Genomic DNA, 17,305 nt, shown 5'->3' with positions numbered 1-17,305 from the left:
CTGCAATCCCAGCACTTTTGGAGGCCGAGGTGAGAGGATCACCTGAGGTCAGGAGTTTGAAATCAGCCTGACCAACATGGAGAAACTGTGTCTCTCCTAAAAATACAAAATTAGCCAGGCTTGGTGGTGTATGCCTGTAATCTCAGCTATTTGGAAGGCTGAGGAAGGATAATCGCTTGAACCCAGGAGGCAGAGATTGCAGTGAGCCGAGATCACGCCATTGCACTCCAGCCTGGGCAACAAAAGCAAAACTCCGTCTCAAAAAAAAAAAAAAAAAAAAAAAAAAGAAAAAGAAAAAAAAGAAAGATCCTAGAAACATTTGCCTGAATGGAGGTAAAAGAGTTTCAGACAAAAAATTCTGGATGCTGTGAGCTGATGAAAAATGTATAACATGGTGGCTCAGTATTTTACAGAAAGAAGACTTCGAGGCCTCATCTAATCTAGTCCCTTATTTTACAGATGAAGAAATTTAGGTTCCAAGGTCATATAAATATTGGTGGCAGATAAAGTAATATAATCCAGGGTTAAATCATAATACTCCTTCCACTGCATCACACATTGCTTTCTACTTTTAAGACTATTTGTTGAGTTACTGAGGTATACTAACTTAGTGCTCCTAAAGTCTAATGGATATGCTTATTAAGCATAATAAACCTAATTGCATAAAGAAATGAACTTTAAAAGTTTGTGATTTTTTTCTTTTTTTTTTTTTTACTAATTTGCAAACATGTCTTTGCTGAGTATGTTTTTACTTAACGACGAATGTTTACAGGGCTCTGTGTGTGTAGGGGAATGTGTCTGAATTTTTCAAGGAGCGAGTTGTAACTTCTTGTCAGTTAATAAAGGACAAGGAGATCAAGGGACTTGAAAATGAGCTTATAAAATCTGTATAATTATTTAAAATCAACTCTGGAATTGGTGGATTATCCAACAAAATATTTCTTTAAATAAAATTATTATATTATTATAGTATTGAATCATTATAAAGAATAATGTTCTACCATTTTTTCTTGTTTCCACTAGCACACTTATTTTATTATTGGTGTCTGTATATACATTAAATTTGGGGTCTAAGTTTTGTGTTCAAGACCATGAACAAGTCATTTAATCTCACAGAACCCTGTTTTGTTTTGTTTTGCTTTCTGTAAACAGAGGATAACTTGACTTATCTAATAGGCTTGTGTTGATTTATGGGTTGAGCTCTGGTTTCCATGTATTGAATAGACTGGGTCAAGTTAATTTCCTATCTATTTGTAATAAGAAAAAGCTTCTCCTAAAATTCTACTTTGTTAGGTGATAACAGATAATGATTTGTCAAAATGCTAGGTGGTAAATTCAATAAGTTGTTAGGAATACCAAGAAGGAAGGATCATAGGAATAGTTGTTCTGGATACTGGAAAGTAGGAATGGTGTGAAGATAAGATATTTTAGTGATCTAAGTATTTAATAGAGCATTTGGAGAGGTCACAAAGATGAAATTATACTATGCTTGATGATAGATTTATTTATTTATTTATTTATGAGACGGAGTCCTGCTCTGTTGCCCAGGCTGGAGTGCAGTGGCGCCGTCTTGGCTTACTGCAACCTCTACCTCCTGGGTTCAAGTGATTCTACTGCTTCAGCCTCCCAAGTAGCTGGGACTACAGGCACTTGCCACCTTGCCCAGCTAATTTTTGTATTTTTAGTAGATGGCCATGTTGGCCAGACTGGTCTCAAACTCCAGACCTCAGGTGATCTGCCCGCCTTGGCCTCCCAAAATGCTGGGATTACAGGCGTGAGATACCATGCCCGGCCTGATAGTATTATTATAATTTAATTAAACAAAGGGTTTCATTATGCATACCCATGTAGAAGGCAGCAAAATCTGCTTTAATGTGTGCATCCTTGGATGAATCTGGCTCTTTTCTTTTCTTTTTTTAGATGGAGTCTTGCTCTGTTGCCCAGGCTGGAGTGCAGTGGCATGATCTCGGCTCACTGCAACCTCTGCCTCCTGGGTTCTTGCAATTCTCCTGCCTCAGCCTCCCGAATAGTTGCGACTACAGGTGCATGCTGCCACACCTGGCTAATTTTTTGTATTTTAGTAGAGATGGGGTTTCACCATGTTGCCCAGGCTGGTCTCGAACTCCTGAGCTCAGGCAATCCACCCACCTCAGCCTCCCAAAGTTCTGGGATTACAGGCATGAGTCACCGTGCCTGGCCAAATCTGGTTCTTGATAGCCATTCATACTCAGGAAGCTGAAGTAATCTAGACACTATCATGCTCTGTGGGGTGGACTGAGGACATAATGATGAGAAAGAACTATGAATAATATTCAGTATTTTTGGAAAGAATTTGTTTTTACATTCTCAGATGTATAATATACATAATTATCAGCACTAGTAGTAATGAGAATACATTCTATTTCTTGAGTACCTGCTCTATGCCAAGGTATACATCAGACACTTGTTATAAATTTTCTCTAATCTTTACAACAATCCTGAAAGAAAAGGTATAATTATCCTCAGTTTACGTATGAAGAACTAGGATTAAGAAACTTGTGTAAGGTAATACAGTTTGGCAAATTGCACAGACAGGATTCTAGCTGAGACTGTGCTAGTTCCAAAGGCTTGCCACCCTGCTTTCAGGACAATTACACATGGCTGAACACTATGATGTTCTCAGTGCTATTAAAGTAATACTAAGATGAAGTACTCTTACAGTAAAGTAAAATGTTATGCTTAGCATTAAAATAAAAACTGTATAAAACTTCAGATGTGACTAACAAGTTAAAAAAAAAACAGACTATCATTTGCATCACAGAGTGAACAGCATGAACCATTGTTAAGAGATAATTGCTATATAAACACAGACAAATGAGTCACAGTAAAGCTGGGCAAAGCTGAATAAGGTCGGTGGATTGTATCAATGTCAATTTCCTGTTTATGATATTGTATTAGATGTTACCATTAAAGTGAATTAGGTGTAGGAGTGCAAAAAGCTTATTGGAAAAATAAATAAATAAAAAACAGAGTGAACTATGTGAAGAGTACATGGGATCCTGCTGTATTATTTTCTACAACTACATATGAATCTACGATTATATAAAAATAAAAATTTTCACTAAGAAAAAAGGGCACTGTCTTGTTTTACGTACAGCAAAGTTACTCTGAGCTGCGTAGTGCAAAGGTGTGGCTCCTTGGCTGTCAGATGGGATAGTTCCAGACTTATTTCTTTCTAAAAGGAGATACACAATCTGTGCGTGGCCTGAGAAAAGACACAAAAAGGTAATTATCACTTATAAAGGGCGTTAATTAATGTATAATCTTTTTAAATAAAAAAGGTAAGAAAAATCACTAACACATAATATAGCATTCAAAATGATTTCTGAACATCAGCCCCCAGGGAAGCCTCTTCTAGCTTCTCACTAACATAATAATATGAGGTAGAACAAAATTAAAACTTACTAAAAACTTTGTGTTTCAATCAGGTAAAAATGACATTAAGTATAATTGTCAGACTGAGAAGAAACTTATTAGGTATCACCCCATTGCATTCCCCGGCTTCACTTTATAAAGCTGCCTAAAGCAAAGGAGGGGAAGGACGGAAGGTGCTTTAGAGCCAGGCCCTCTTAGGCTTCACTGCTCCTACTCTCAAGGTTCCATTGCCCAACCAAACAACCGCACAGCTGTTCTCTTCTACTATTAGGTGGACAAACTATAGTACAATCTCTTCTGTCTCTGAGGCCTCCCATCCCTATATTCTTCCTCCCATAATCTTTTATTATATTATTTTATAACATCTAGGTAGTGATTTCAGATCCCAGAAAACAAGTGGGCAGGTATGGTGAGGTAGCGATAAGGACAATACAGTGCATTCTGGAGGATGTGATCTCCACAAGTGAAGAGCTGCAGAAAAGATTTAAAAATGCCTAAACCTGGTAGTAGTGCACGTAGGAAACCTGAAATTTCATACACTCTATTGCTTTCAGATATTGGAGAATGAAGAAGATGTCACATTAGTAGAGCCAGGATATATTGCATAAAAGCCAGGCAGAAAAAAGTAATTTGAGTGGAAGTTGTGTTCATCTCTATGCTCTCCAGATGTGGTATAAGATGGAGTTCTCCATAGCAAAAATGCAGACTCAAAGACAATCTTTGCCACAGAGTTACTCCAAACACATTTCATGTTGTTTGAGATATGAAAGGAAAAATTCAGTAAAGACTACATAAAACATACTATAGGAAAGGGAAAAAGAAACACTGTCAGAAAGATAAATAGCATACCTCTAAATACGATCTACAGAAGGATCCAGAGGAAAATTTCAGGGAACTGGTATCCTCGAGTTAGTGCAAAAAGAGATGGCTTCTATGAAATAGAAACAGGATATTCTAAGAAGAAAACAGAGTGAAACAAAAAAGTAATGGAAGGAAGTTAAAAGGAAATGAAATGAGAAAAAAACATATAAGTAAGAGAAGGAAATAAAAATATAACCCAAAATGCAATCTATACAGGAGGTAGAAAGAAAGTCAAATTTCTAGAACAAAAAGTCAATTTAGTTATGTGAAGACAAATTTGCCAAGTAAGTCCAGAATTCAGAGGAAAATGAAAAAGAGATGTAAAAGAAATCTGAATAATAATTATAAATCTGATGATAAAAGTGAGTGCACATATACACATCATTTTTTTTTTAAAGACAGTGTGTAATTTAAAAAACTAAGATCAAGATTATAATAATTGGGGGGGGGGAACCTCAGATGACATTAACAATTACTAAAAGAGTGATGAGTATCTGCCCTAAATTTCTTATCTTGAATAGGTGGGAATCAATAGATAAATTTTTGCTCTTGACTCTGATTCAGGTTTTAAAAAGTTTTTGATAAATTTAAAAGTAACCACAAACAGAACCTAAACCCTCCTAAAAACATTAGGGAATTCAAAACTAAATAACAACAATGAATCTAATCCATATACCAAAGAGCAGAAAGCAAAGGAAACAGGAAAAAAACTAAACAAACAAAAATTTTAAATGGAAAACACTAATAATAGCAGAATAGCAGGAAAAAAAAGACCAGATTATTTATTTTATAACAACGACCATTAGTGGGTAAAACTACTTCATTGAAAGAGAAAGACTTTCAGATTGGCTCCACAGACAGAAAAATCCACCATACACATAAAACACATATATACACTCTCTCATCTATAAAAGTGATCTTCCAAAAGGTTAAGTAAAAGGCATATCAGGAAAATATAAAGAAAAAACTCAAGTATCATAGTATTAGCACAAGCATAAAGTTAAAGCCCTTCTCCCCAAAAATATAGGCATTGAATGTGAAAAGAGGTTTATGTTACATTTCCGTGTTGTCAATAAATGTGAATTACTTTTATTACAAAAATTTAAAGATGTAATGTTGAAATTAAAACTAATATTTAACAGAAAATAAATTTATATTACTGTAATTTAGGTTACAGAACAATGCAACATATCAGTTAGAAATTAAAATAATTAACAAGGAGTTGGGAGTGAATGGTGGAAGGGAAGGCACAGAAATATTCCTATACTCATGAAGCTCCTTCTACTGTTAATCCTTTGAGGTACATACCTAATAAAGCTGCCCAGTGCAGTGGGGTTCGAAACAAGTTATCATAAGATGTTATATTGCAGCTCTCATATGAGGTCAAGACATCAACCACAGTCACATTCCCATCAGCAACTGCAAAGTGAAGAGGAGTTCGACCCTCGTAGTCTTGCCAGTTCAGTAAAGACTCCGTTGGAGCAGCATCCTGATTTGAAGGAATCAGAGACTTCAGACATACATGGAATCCTTAATAAATTACATTAGGCATAAGCATATTTTTCTTTCTTTCTTTTTTAGAAACAGGGTCTTGTTCTGTCACCCAGGTTGGAGTGCAGCGGAATGATCATAGCTCACTGCAGCCTCAAACTCCTGGGCTCAAGCAAACCTCCTGCCTCAGCCTCCCAAACAGCTGGGATTACAGGCACACCCTACCACACCTGGCTAATTCTTGTGTTTTTTGTAGAGATGGGGTTTTGCCATGTTGCTCAGGCTGGTCTTGAAATCCTGGGCTTAAGCAATCCCCCCAACTCAGCCTCCCCAAATGCTGGGATTATGGTGTGAGTCACTGTGCCCTGCCTGGCACAAATACTACCTGAGAAATTTTCTAAATAAGACCTCTACATTCTCTCTCAGCACAAGTGATAAATTCGGGAAAGACTACAAAGCCCAAATCTTTAAAAAATTATTTTCATATTTAATTATAAAAAGTACAAAAAAGAATATAATAACCATTGCATACTAATTATCTAAATTAAAAAGGTGTCAACATTTTGCCTGATATGCTTTAGTTTTTGTTACGGTTCAACTAAAGATGTATATTTTATACTTTTGTACATACATATGTATCCATAAACAATACATAAATTTTGTATGTGTGTTTTCAATATTTACATTATGGCAATGTACATACATCCTTTGGCAATTCTTTCTTTCAACAATATACTCTGGATATCTATGTTGGTACTGGTTCAATTATTAAGGTACTTAAATAAACCATAATTTAGCTATCTATTTTCCTACTGAGGGACATTTAGGCTATTGCCATTTTTTTTTTCACTATTACAGATAATGCTGCAATTAATGTTTCCTTTACATGTCCCTTGTAGCACATGGGTGAGGTTTTTCCATAGGCTAGACACGTAGAAGGGGAAGTGCTGGGATGAAGGATAATTTCAAATAGATATTGTCACATCACTCTCCAAATGGTCTTATCAATTAATACACCCATACCCATGAAAATCTGTAAAAATTTTTATTTCCCTACTGCTGGCACAAATTAATCATTTGGTATTATCAAGCTTACTGCATTTTTCTCTTATGGTTATGAAAGACATTTCACTGCTGTTTTAACTTGTGGTTCATTTATGAACAGGGCTGAGATTTTTAAATCATGTATTTACTAGTGATTCAGTTTGATATCTCCGTAAATGGACAGTTTACAACATTAATTAATTTTTTGACTGGATCTTTGTAGCAGGCATTATCAAAATGACCAGGCAGATTTGAAAAAGAACCAAATAGAACTTTCAGAAGTGAAAAATAGAATCACTAAGATTAAAGGTTCAATGGATAGGGTAAACAACAGAATAGACTTATTTGAAGAAAGACTTAGTAAATTGGAAGACAGATCTGATGTCATTACGCGGGATGCAGCAGAAAGAGACAAGGACATGAGAATATAAAAGAGAAATTAAAAGACGTGGAGGATAAGATAAAAAGGCTTAAAATATATATAATTGCACATACTAAAAGCAAGAGTAGAGAGAATGAAGGAGAGGTGATATTTAAAGATAACAGCTACATATGTTTGGCAGAACTGAGATACAATAGTTAGAATGTATACCAAACGGGATTTTTTTTTAAAAGGCAACACCTAGACATACTGTAGAAAAACTGTAGAATGCCAAACAAAGAGCAAAATGTAAAAGCAGCCTGAGAGAAAAGATATATCATGTATAAAGGAATGATAGTAAGACCAATAACATACTCCTTAAGAGCAATAATAAAAGGCACAAAGTAGCAAAATAATATCCTGAAAGAGCTGAGAACAATAGATTCCTAGGACTGTGTACACAGGATAATATTTTTTTTTCAAGAGTGCGGTTAAGAGGCAAACATTCTTAACAATTAAAAACAGAGTTGGCTGGATGTGGTAGCTCACTCCTGTAATCTCAGCACTTTGGGAGGCCGAGGCAAGTGGATCATTTGTGGCCAAGAGTTTGAAACCAGTCTGGCCAACATGGCCAGACTATGTCTACTAAAAATAGAAAAACTAGCCAGGCATGGTGGCATGTGCCTGTAGTTCCAGCTACTCAGGAGGCTGAGGCAGAAGAATCACTGGAACCCAGGAGGTGGAGGTTGCAGTAAGATGAGATCATGCCACTGCACTCCAGCCTGGACGACAGTGTGAGACTTTGTGTCAAAAACAAACAAATAAACAAAAAATACCACTGAAAGATCTATACTAAAGAGAGTCTAGAGGATAACTCGGCAAGATGGCAGAATAAGAACAACTCTGGTCTGCCCCTTTCAGTGAGAACAACACAGAAGACAGGTGATTTCTGCAATTCCAACTGAGGTACCCAGTTAATTGGGACTGTTTAGACAGTGGGTATAGCCCACAGAGGGTGAGGAGAAGCAGGGTAGGGTGCTTCCCCCACCCCTAGAAGTGCAAAGGATCAGGGAACTCCCTCCCCTAGACAAGGGGAGCCGTGAGGGACTGTGCCATGAGGGAGGGTACTATCTGGCCTATGTACTAAGTTTTTCCCATGGTTTTTGCAACCAGCAGACTAGGAGATTCCTTCAGATGCCTACACCACCAGGGCCCTGGGTTTCAAGCACAAAACTGGGCAGCCCTTTGGGCAGACACTGAGCTATCTGCAGGAGTTCTCTTTTGTAACCCAGTGGTGCCTCAAACCCCAGCAAGTCAAAACCATTCACTCCTCTAGAAAGGGGGCTGACACCAGGGAGCCAAGTGGTTTTGCTCTGTGGATCCCACCCCTTCTGGAGCCCATCAAGCTAAGATCCACTAACTTGAAATTCTCCCTGCCAGCACAGCAGTCTTAAGTTGATCTGGGACACTCAAGCTTGGTTGGGGGAGGGGTACCCACCATTACTGAAGCTTGAGTAGGTGGTTTTCCCTCACAGGGTAAACAAAGCCTCAGGGAAATTCTGATTGGGTGGAGCCTACCATAGCATGGCAAAGCCACTGTAGCCAGACTGCCTCTCTAGATTCCTCCTCTCTGGGTACAGCATCTCTGAAAGAAAGGCAGCAGCCCTAGTAAGGGGTTTATAGATAAAACTCCCATCCTTCTGGGACAGAGCACCTAGGGGAAGAGGCGGCTATGGGCACAACTTCAGCAGACTTAAATGTCTCTTCCTGCCAGCTCTGAAGAGAGCAGCAGATCTCCCAGCACAGTGCTGGAGCTCTGCTAAGGGACAGACTGTCTCCTCAAGTGGGTCCCTGACCCCTGTGCTGTTTGACTGGGAGATACCTCCCAGAAGGGGTTGATAGACACCTCATACAGGAGAGCTCTGATGGGCATCTGGCACGTGCTCCTCTGGGATGAAGCTTCCAGAGAAAGGAGCAGGCAGCAACCTTTACTGTTCTGAAGCCTCTCCTGCTGAGACACAGGCAAACAAGGTCTGGAGTGGACCTCCAGCCAACTCCATCAGACCTCTACAAGAGAAGCCTGACTGTTACAAGAAAAAACTAACAAACAGAAAGCAGTAACATCAACATCAACAAAAAGCATGCCTATGCAAAACCCCATCCAAAAGTCATCAGCATCAAAGATCAAAGATAGATAAATCCATGAAGATGAGGAAAAACCTGCATACAAATGCTGAAAACTCCAAAAACCAGAATGCCTCTTCTCCTCCAAAGGAACTCCTCGCCAGCAAGGGAACAAAACTGGACAGGGAATGAGTTTGACTAATTGACAGAAGTAGGCTTCAGAAGGTGGGTAATAACAAACTCCTCCGAGCTAAGGGAGTATGTTCTAACCCAATGCAAGGAAGCTAAGAACCTTGATAAAAGGTTACAGGAACTGCTAACTAGAATAACCAGTTCATAGTAGAACATAAATGATCTAATGGAGCTGAAAAACACAGCACAAGAACTTCGTGAAGCATACACAAATATCAACAGCCACATCAATCAAGTGGAAGAAATGATATCAGAGATTGAAGGAAGATCAACTTAATGAAATAAAGCATGAATACAAGATTACAGAAAAAAGAATGAAAAGTAACAAATAAAGCCTCCAAGAAATATGGGACTATGTTAAAAGACCAAACCTACGACTGGTGTACCTGAAAGTGACAGGGAAAATGAAACCAAGTTGGAAAACATACTTCAGGATATTATCTAGGAGAACTTCCCCATTCTAGCAAGACAGGCCAACATTCAAATTCAGGAAATACAGAGAACACTACTAAGATACTCCTCAAGAAGAGCAACCCCAAGAGACATTAATTGTCAGATTCACCAAGGTTCAAACCAAAAAAAAAAAAAAAAAGGTTGAGAGCAGCCAGACAAAAACGTCAGGCTACTGACAAAGGGAAGCCCATCAGACTAACAGTGGATCTCTCTGCAGAAACTCTATAAGCCAGAAGAAAGTGGGGGCCAATATTCAACACTAAAAAAAAAAAAATTTTCAACCCAGAATTTCATATCCAGCCAAACTAAGCTTCATAAAATTCTTTACAGATAAACAAATGCTGAGAGATTTTTGTCACCACCAGGCCTGCCTCACAAGAGCTCCTAAAGAAACACTAAATATGGGAAGGAAAAACAGGTACCAGCCACTGCAAAAGCATACCAAAATATAAGGAGCAACAACACTATGAAGAAACTGCATCAACTAATGTGCAAAATAACTGGCTAGCATCATGATGACAGGATCAACAATATTAATCTTAAATGTAAATGGGCTAAATGTACCAATTAAAAGACACAACCCAGCAAACTGAATAAAGAGTCAAGACCCATTGGTGTGCTGTATTCAGGAGACACATCACATGCAAAGACACACACAGGCTCAAAATAAAGGGATGGAGGAATATTTACAATGCAAATGGAAAGGAAAAAAAAAAAGCAGGGGTTGCAATCCTAGTCTCTGATAAAACAGACTTTAAACCAGCAAAGATAAAAAAAGACAAAGAAGGGCATTACATAATGGTAAAGCGATTGATGCAACAAGAAGAGCTAACTATCCTAAATATACATGCACCTAATACAGGAGCACCCAGATTCATAAAGTTCTTAGACACTTACAAAGACACTTAGACTCCCACACAAGGAGATACCCCACTGTCAATATTAGACAGATCAACGAGACAGCAAAATCTTATAATATAGAATCAATGTGCAAAAAAATCACAATCATTCCTATACACAAATACTAGACAAACAGAGAGCAAAATTATGAGTAAACTCACATTCACAATTGTCACAAAGAGAAGAAAATACCTAGGAATACAACTAACAAAGGATGTGAAGAACCTCTTCAAGGAGAACGACAAACCACTGCTCAAGGAAATAAAAGAGGGCACAAACAGATGGAAAACCATTCCATGCTCATGGTTAGGAAGGATCAGTATCGTGAAAATGGCCATACTGCCCAAAGTAATTGATAGATTCAACGCTATCTATGCCCATCAAGCTATCAATGACTTTCTTCACAGAATTGGAAAAAACCACCTTAAACTTCATATGGAACCAAAAAAGAGCCCAAATAGCCAAGACAATTCTAAGCAAAAAAACCAAGCTGGAGGCATCACAATACCTGACTTCAACCTATATTGCAAGGCTACTGTAATCAAGACAGCATGGTACTGGTACCAAAACAGAGATACAGACTAATGGAACAGAATAGAGGCCTCAAAAAGAATGCCATACAACTACGACCATCTGATTTTGACAAACCTGACAAAACCAAGCAATGGGGAAAGGATTCCCTATTTAATAAATGGTGTTGGGAAAACTGGCTAGCCATATGCAAAAAGCTCAACCTGGATTCCTTCCTTACACCTTATACAAAAATTAACTCTGGATGGATTAAAGATTTAAACATAAGACCTAAGACCATAAAAACTCTAGAGGAAAACCCAGGCAATACCATTCAGGAAATAGGCATGGGCAAGGACTTCCTGACTAAAACACCAAAAGCAATGGCAACAAAAGCCAGAATAGACAAATGGTATCTAATTAAACTTAAGAGCTTCTGCACAGCAAATGAAACCATCAATTAAGTGAACTGGCAATCAACAGAATGGGAAAAAATTTTGCAATCTACCCATCTGACAAAGGGCTAATATCCAGAATCTATGAAGAACTTAAACAAATTTATTTTATTTTTTTCCTTTTTTTGAGACAGAGTTTCATTCTTGTTACCCAGGGTGGAGTGCAATGGCGCCATCTCGGCTCACCGCAACCTCTGCCTCCTGGGTTCAAGCAATTCTCCTGCCTCAGCCTCCCGAGTAGCTGGGACTACAGGCATGCGCCACCCTGCCCAGCTAATTTTTGTATTTTTAGTAGAGATGGGGTTTCACCATGTTGACCAGGATGGTCTCGATCTCTTGACCTTACGATCTACCTGCCTTGGCCTCCCAAAGTGCTGGGATTATAGGCATGAGCCACCGCGCCCGGCCTAACAAATTTATAAGAAAAAAACAACCCTGGCCGAGTGCGATGGCTCATGCCTGTAATCCCAGCACTTTGGGAGGCCAACGAGGGTGGATCATGAGGTCAGGAGTTCAAGACCAACCTAGCCAATCAACATGGTGAAACCCCATCTCTACTAAAAATACAAAAAAATTAGCTGGGTGTGGTGGCGGGTGCCTGTAATCCCAGTTACTCAGGAGGCTGAGGCAGGAGAATCATTTCAACTAGGAAGGTGGAGGTTGCCATGAGCCAAGATTGTGCCACTGCACTCCATCCTGGGCGGCAGGGTGAGATTCCATCTGAAACAACAACAACAACAACAACAACAACAACCACCACCCCATCAAAAAGTGGGCAAAGGATATGAACAGACACTTTTGAAAAGACGACATTTATGCAGCCAACAAACATACGAAAAAAAGCTAATCATCACTGGTCATTAGAGAAATGCAAATAAAAACCACATTGAGATACCACCTCATGTCAGTTAGAATGGTGATCATTAAAAATCAATAGACAGGGGCTGAGTGCGGTGGCTCATGCCTGTAATCCCAGCACTTTGGGAGGCCGAGGCAGGTGGATCATGAGGTCAAGAGATCGAGACCATCCTGGTCAACATGGTGAAACCCTGTCTCTACTAAAAATACAAAAAATTAGCTGGGCATGGTGGTGCATGCCTGTAGTCCCAGCTACTTGGGAGGCTGAGGCAGGAGAACTGCCTGAACCCAGGAGGCGGAGGTTGCGGTGAGCTGAGATCGCGTCATTGCACTCAAGCCTGGGTAACAAGAGCAAAACTCCGTCTCAGCCGGGCGCGGTGGCTCAAGCCTGTAATCCCAGCACTTTGGGAGGCTGAGGCGGGTGGATCACGAGGTCAAGAGATCGAGACCATCCTGGTCAACATGGTGAAACCCCGTCTCTACTAAAAATACAAAAAATTAGCTGGGCATGGTGGCTCGTGCCTGTAATCCTAGCTACTCAGGAGGCTGAGGCAGCATAATTGCCTGAACCCAGGGGGCGGGGGTTGCGGTGAGCTGAGATCGTGCCATTGCACTCCAGCCTGGGTAACAAGAGTGAAACTCCGTCTCAAAAAAAAAAAAAATCAATAGAATACAGATGCTGGAGAGGATGTGGAGAAAAAGGAATGCTTTTACAGTTAATGGGAGTGTAAATTAATTCAACCATTGTGGAAGACAATGTGGTGATTCTTCAAGGATCTAGAAACAGAAATGCCACTTGACCTAGCAATCCCATTACTGGATACCCAAAGGATCATAAATCATTCTATTATAAAGACACATGCACACATGTTTACTGCGGCAGTGTTCACAAGAGCAAAGACTTGGAATCAACCCAAATGTCCATCAATGATAGAATGGATAAAGAAAATGTGGTACATATGCACCATGGAATACTATGCAGCCATAAAAAAGGATGAGTTTGTGTCCTTTGCAGGGACATGGATGAAACTGGACACCATCATTCTCAGCAAAGTGACACAAGAACAGAAAACCAAACACCACATGTTCTCACTCATAAGTGGGGGTTGAACAATGAGAACACATAGACACAGGGAGGGGAACATCACACACCAGGGCCTGGGGGGTGGGAGGCTAGCAGAGGAACAGCAGGGGGTAGGGGTATTGGGGAGGTATAGGATTAAGCAAAATACCTAATGTAGATGATGGGGCAATAGATGCAGCAAACCACCACCATGGCATGTGTATACCTATGTGGCAAGCCTGTGAGATCTGCACATGTGCCCCAGAACTTAAGAGTATAATAAAAAATAAATAAATGGTGGTGGGAAAACTGGCTAGCCTTGTGCAGAAAACTGAAACTTGACCCCTTCCTTATACCTTATACAAAAATTAACTCAAGCTGGATTAAAGACTTAAATTTAAGACCTAAAACCATAAAAATGCTAGAAGAAAACCTAGGCAATACCACTGAGGACATAGGCATGGGCAAAGACTTCATGACTAAAACATCAAAAGCAATGGCAACAAAAGCCAAAATAGACACATGGAATCTAATTAAACTAAAGAGCTTTTGCATAGCAAAAGAAACTGTATCAGAGTGAACAGGCAACCTACAGAATGGGAAAAAATTTTTGCAATCTATCCAACAAAGGGCTAATATCTGGAATCTATGAGGAACTTAAATAAATTTACAAGAAAAAAAAACAATCCCATCAAAAAGCGAACAAAGGGTATGAACAGATACTTCTCAAAAGAAGACATTTATGCAGCCAACAAACATGAAAAAAAGCTCATCATCACTGATCATTAGAGAAATGCAAATCAAAACCACAATGAGATACCACGTTATGCCAGTTAGAATGGCAATCATTAAAAAGTCAGGAGCCGGGCGCGGTGGCTCAAGCCTGTAATCCCAGCACTTTGGGAGGCCGAGGTGCGCGGATCACAAGTCAATAGATCGAGACCATCCTGGTCAACATGGTGAAATCCCATCTCTACTAAAAATATAAAAAATTAGCTGGGCATGGTAGCGCATGCCTGTAATCCCAGCTACTCATGAGGCTGAGGCAGGAGAATTGCCTGAACCCAGGGGGCGGAGGTTGCGGTGAGCCGAGATCGCGCCATTGCACTCCAGCCTGGGTAACAAGAGCGAAACTCCGTCTCACACACACACACACACACACACACACACACACAAAAGTCACGAAACAACAACCCACAACCTGCTGGAAAGGATGTGGAGACGTAGGAACACTTTTATACTGCTGGTGGGAGTATAAATTAGTTGAGCCATTACGGAAGACAGTGAGGTGATTCCTCAAGGATCTAGAATCAGAAATACCATTTGACCCAGCAATTCCATTATTGGATATATACCCAAAGAATTATAAATCATTCTACTATAAAGACACATGAACATGTATGTTTATTGCAGCACTATTTACAATAGCAAAGACTTGGAACCAACCCAAATGCCCATCAATGACAGACTAGACAAAAAACTGTGGCACATAGACAGCATGGAATACTATGCAGCTGTAAAAATGGATGAGTTCATGTTTTTTTGCAGGGACAGGGAGGAAGCTGGAAACCACCATTCTCAGCAAACTAACACAGGAAGAGAAAACCAAACACTGCCATGTTCTCACTCATAAGTGGGTGTTGAACAACGACAGCACATGAACACAGGGAGGGGAACATCACATACCAGGGCCTGTTGTGAGGTGGGAGGCAAGGGGAGGGATAATATTAGGAGAAATACTTAATGTAGATGACAGGTTTATGGGTGCAGCAAACTACCATGGCACATGTATATCCATGTAACAAAACTGCATGTTTTGCACATGTATCCCAGAACTTATAGTACATATATATATATAAAAGAGTCTAAGAACTATATTTCAGGACATAAAATAACCTCAGAAGGAAAATTTAGATACCAAAAAAAGGCAGAGCAAAGAAATTAGTTAACATGCAGGTAAAATAAGTAAGCACTGCATATACAAAATAATAATACTTTAGTATCAGAGGTTGTAAAAAAGATGAAAAAATAATACTTTAATTTGTGTATTAAAAACAAATATGACTAACTATTGGACTATCATAGCATGTAAGTTAGAAGCTGGGACAGAGTGATTAGAAAACCTCAAAGAATCTACTGATAAATATTCAAAATAAATAAGGGATTTAGCGAATTGGTTAGATATATAATCAAAACAAAAAGGTCAACTGAATTCCTATACACCTATAACAACCAGTTAAATATATATCCTAGATATGTTCAAAAATGTTAATGCAGCACTGTTTGTAAATAACCAAAAACTGCAAACAGTCAAAGTATCTGTCAGTAACAGAATGAATAATGTGTGGCTTATTCGTAAGATGGAATCCTATATAGTAGTAAGAATTAATACATCATAACTACACAGAACAACATAGATAAAATCACCAGCCAGGTGCGGTGGCTCACGCCTGTAATCTCAGCATTTTGGGAAGCCTGTAGTCATAGCTATTTGGGAGGCTGAGGCAAGAGAATCGCTTAAACCCAGAAGATGGAGGTTGCAGTGAGCCAAGATTGCGCCACTGCACTCCAGTCCAGCAACAGAGTGAGACTCCAACTCAAAAAAAAAAAAAAAAGAAAAAAGAAAAAAAATCACCAGCATAAGATTGAGGGAGAAAAGGGTATTGCAAAAAAAAAAACATGCAATATAATTCCTTGTATATTAAATTCAAAAACATTAAAAACTGAGCAATATATTGTTTAGGAATACAAATAAATGTGGTAATGAAAATCAGTGGAATGATAAACACAAGACTAAAGACAGTTGTTGCCTCTGTGAAAGGAGAGAAAAGAATGAGACTGGGAGGTACTCCATTCAGAGGACTTCAAAGGTAATGGTAATATACGTTTTCTTAAACTTGATAGTGAGTACGTGAGTATTTGTTGTTTCGTTATTATTTATATTTTACATGTATTTTAATGATAATTATATCTATTCACTGTTTAACAAAGACAAGTATGAAACAAAGTAAGGAAATAAATTTAGGGAAGTAGTTGCTGGGGTACAGCATTGAGCATGGCATAGGGGAAATGAATGCATTTAAAAACTGGGACTTGGTGCCGGGCACGGTGGCTCACGCCTGTAATCCCAGCACTTTGGGAGGCCAAGGCAGGTGGATCACCAGGTCAAGAGATCAAGACCATCCTGGTCAACATGGTGAAACCTCGTTTCTTCTAAAAATACAAAAATTAGCTGGGCGTGGTGGCGCGTGCCTGTAATCCCAGCTACTCAGGAGGCTGAGGCAGGAGAATTGCTTGAACCCAGGAGGCAGAGGTTGCGGTGAGCCGAGATCGTGCCATTGCACTCCAGACTGGGTAACAAGAGTGAAACTCTATAAAAGAAAAAAAAAAAAATTGGGACTCTATGTGGTCTTAAATAGTGGTATTAAAATGTTGTATTTCTTGGGGGATGGGTCCACATGTCTGTTGTATTCTTTTGCTTAATAATTTGCTTGTATGTCATATGTATGCTTTTGTATATATTGAATAATACATAATAAAAACATTTATTAAAAAGGCCATTCAGGTCTAGCAGTACCA

At 39.1% G+C, this 17,305-nt stretch overlaps 1 protein-coding gene across 5 annotated transcripts in view; it reads right to left on the bottom strand.

The window, feature by feature from the left end:
- The window catches only part of INVS (inversin), a 226,390-nt gene that overhangs the window by 99,133 nt on the left and 109,952 nt on the right, over window positions 1-17,305 (bottom strand). For all 5 annotated transcript variants that reach the window (XM_074395099.1, XM_074395100.1, XM_003940086.4 and 2 more), the window contains exons 6-7: window positions 5,584-5,764; window positions 3,135-3,244 (exon numbers count right to left, since the gene is read on the bottom strand). In XM_074395099.1, the coding sequence (XP_074251200.1) occupies window positions 3,135-3,244; window positions 5,584-5,764 (291 nt within the window). The remainder of the gene's footprint in view (window positions 1-3,134; window positions 3,245-5,583; window positions 5,765-17,305) is intronic.

The sequence above is a fragment of the Saimiri boliviensis genome, chromosome 2 (assembly GCF_048565385.1).
Source record: "Saimiri boliviensis isolate mSaiBol1 chromosome 2, mSaiBol1.pri, whole genome shotgun sequence".
Classification (NCBI taxonomy): Eukaryota; Metazoa; Chordata; class Mammalia; order Primates; family Cebidae; genus Saimiri; species Saimiri boliviensis.
This window is presented reverse-complemented; position numbering and strand designations above follow the sequence as displayed.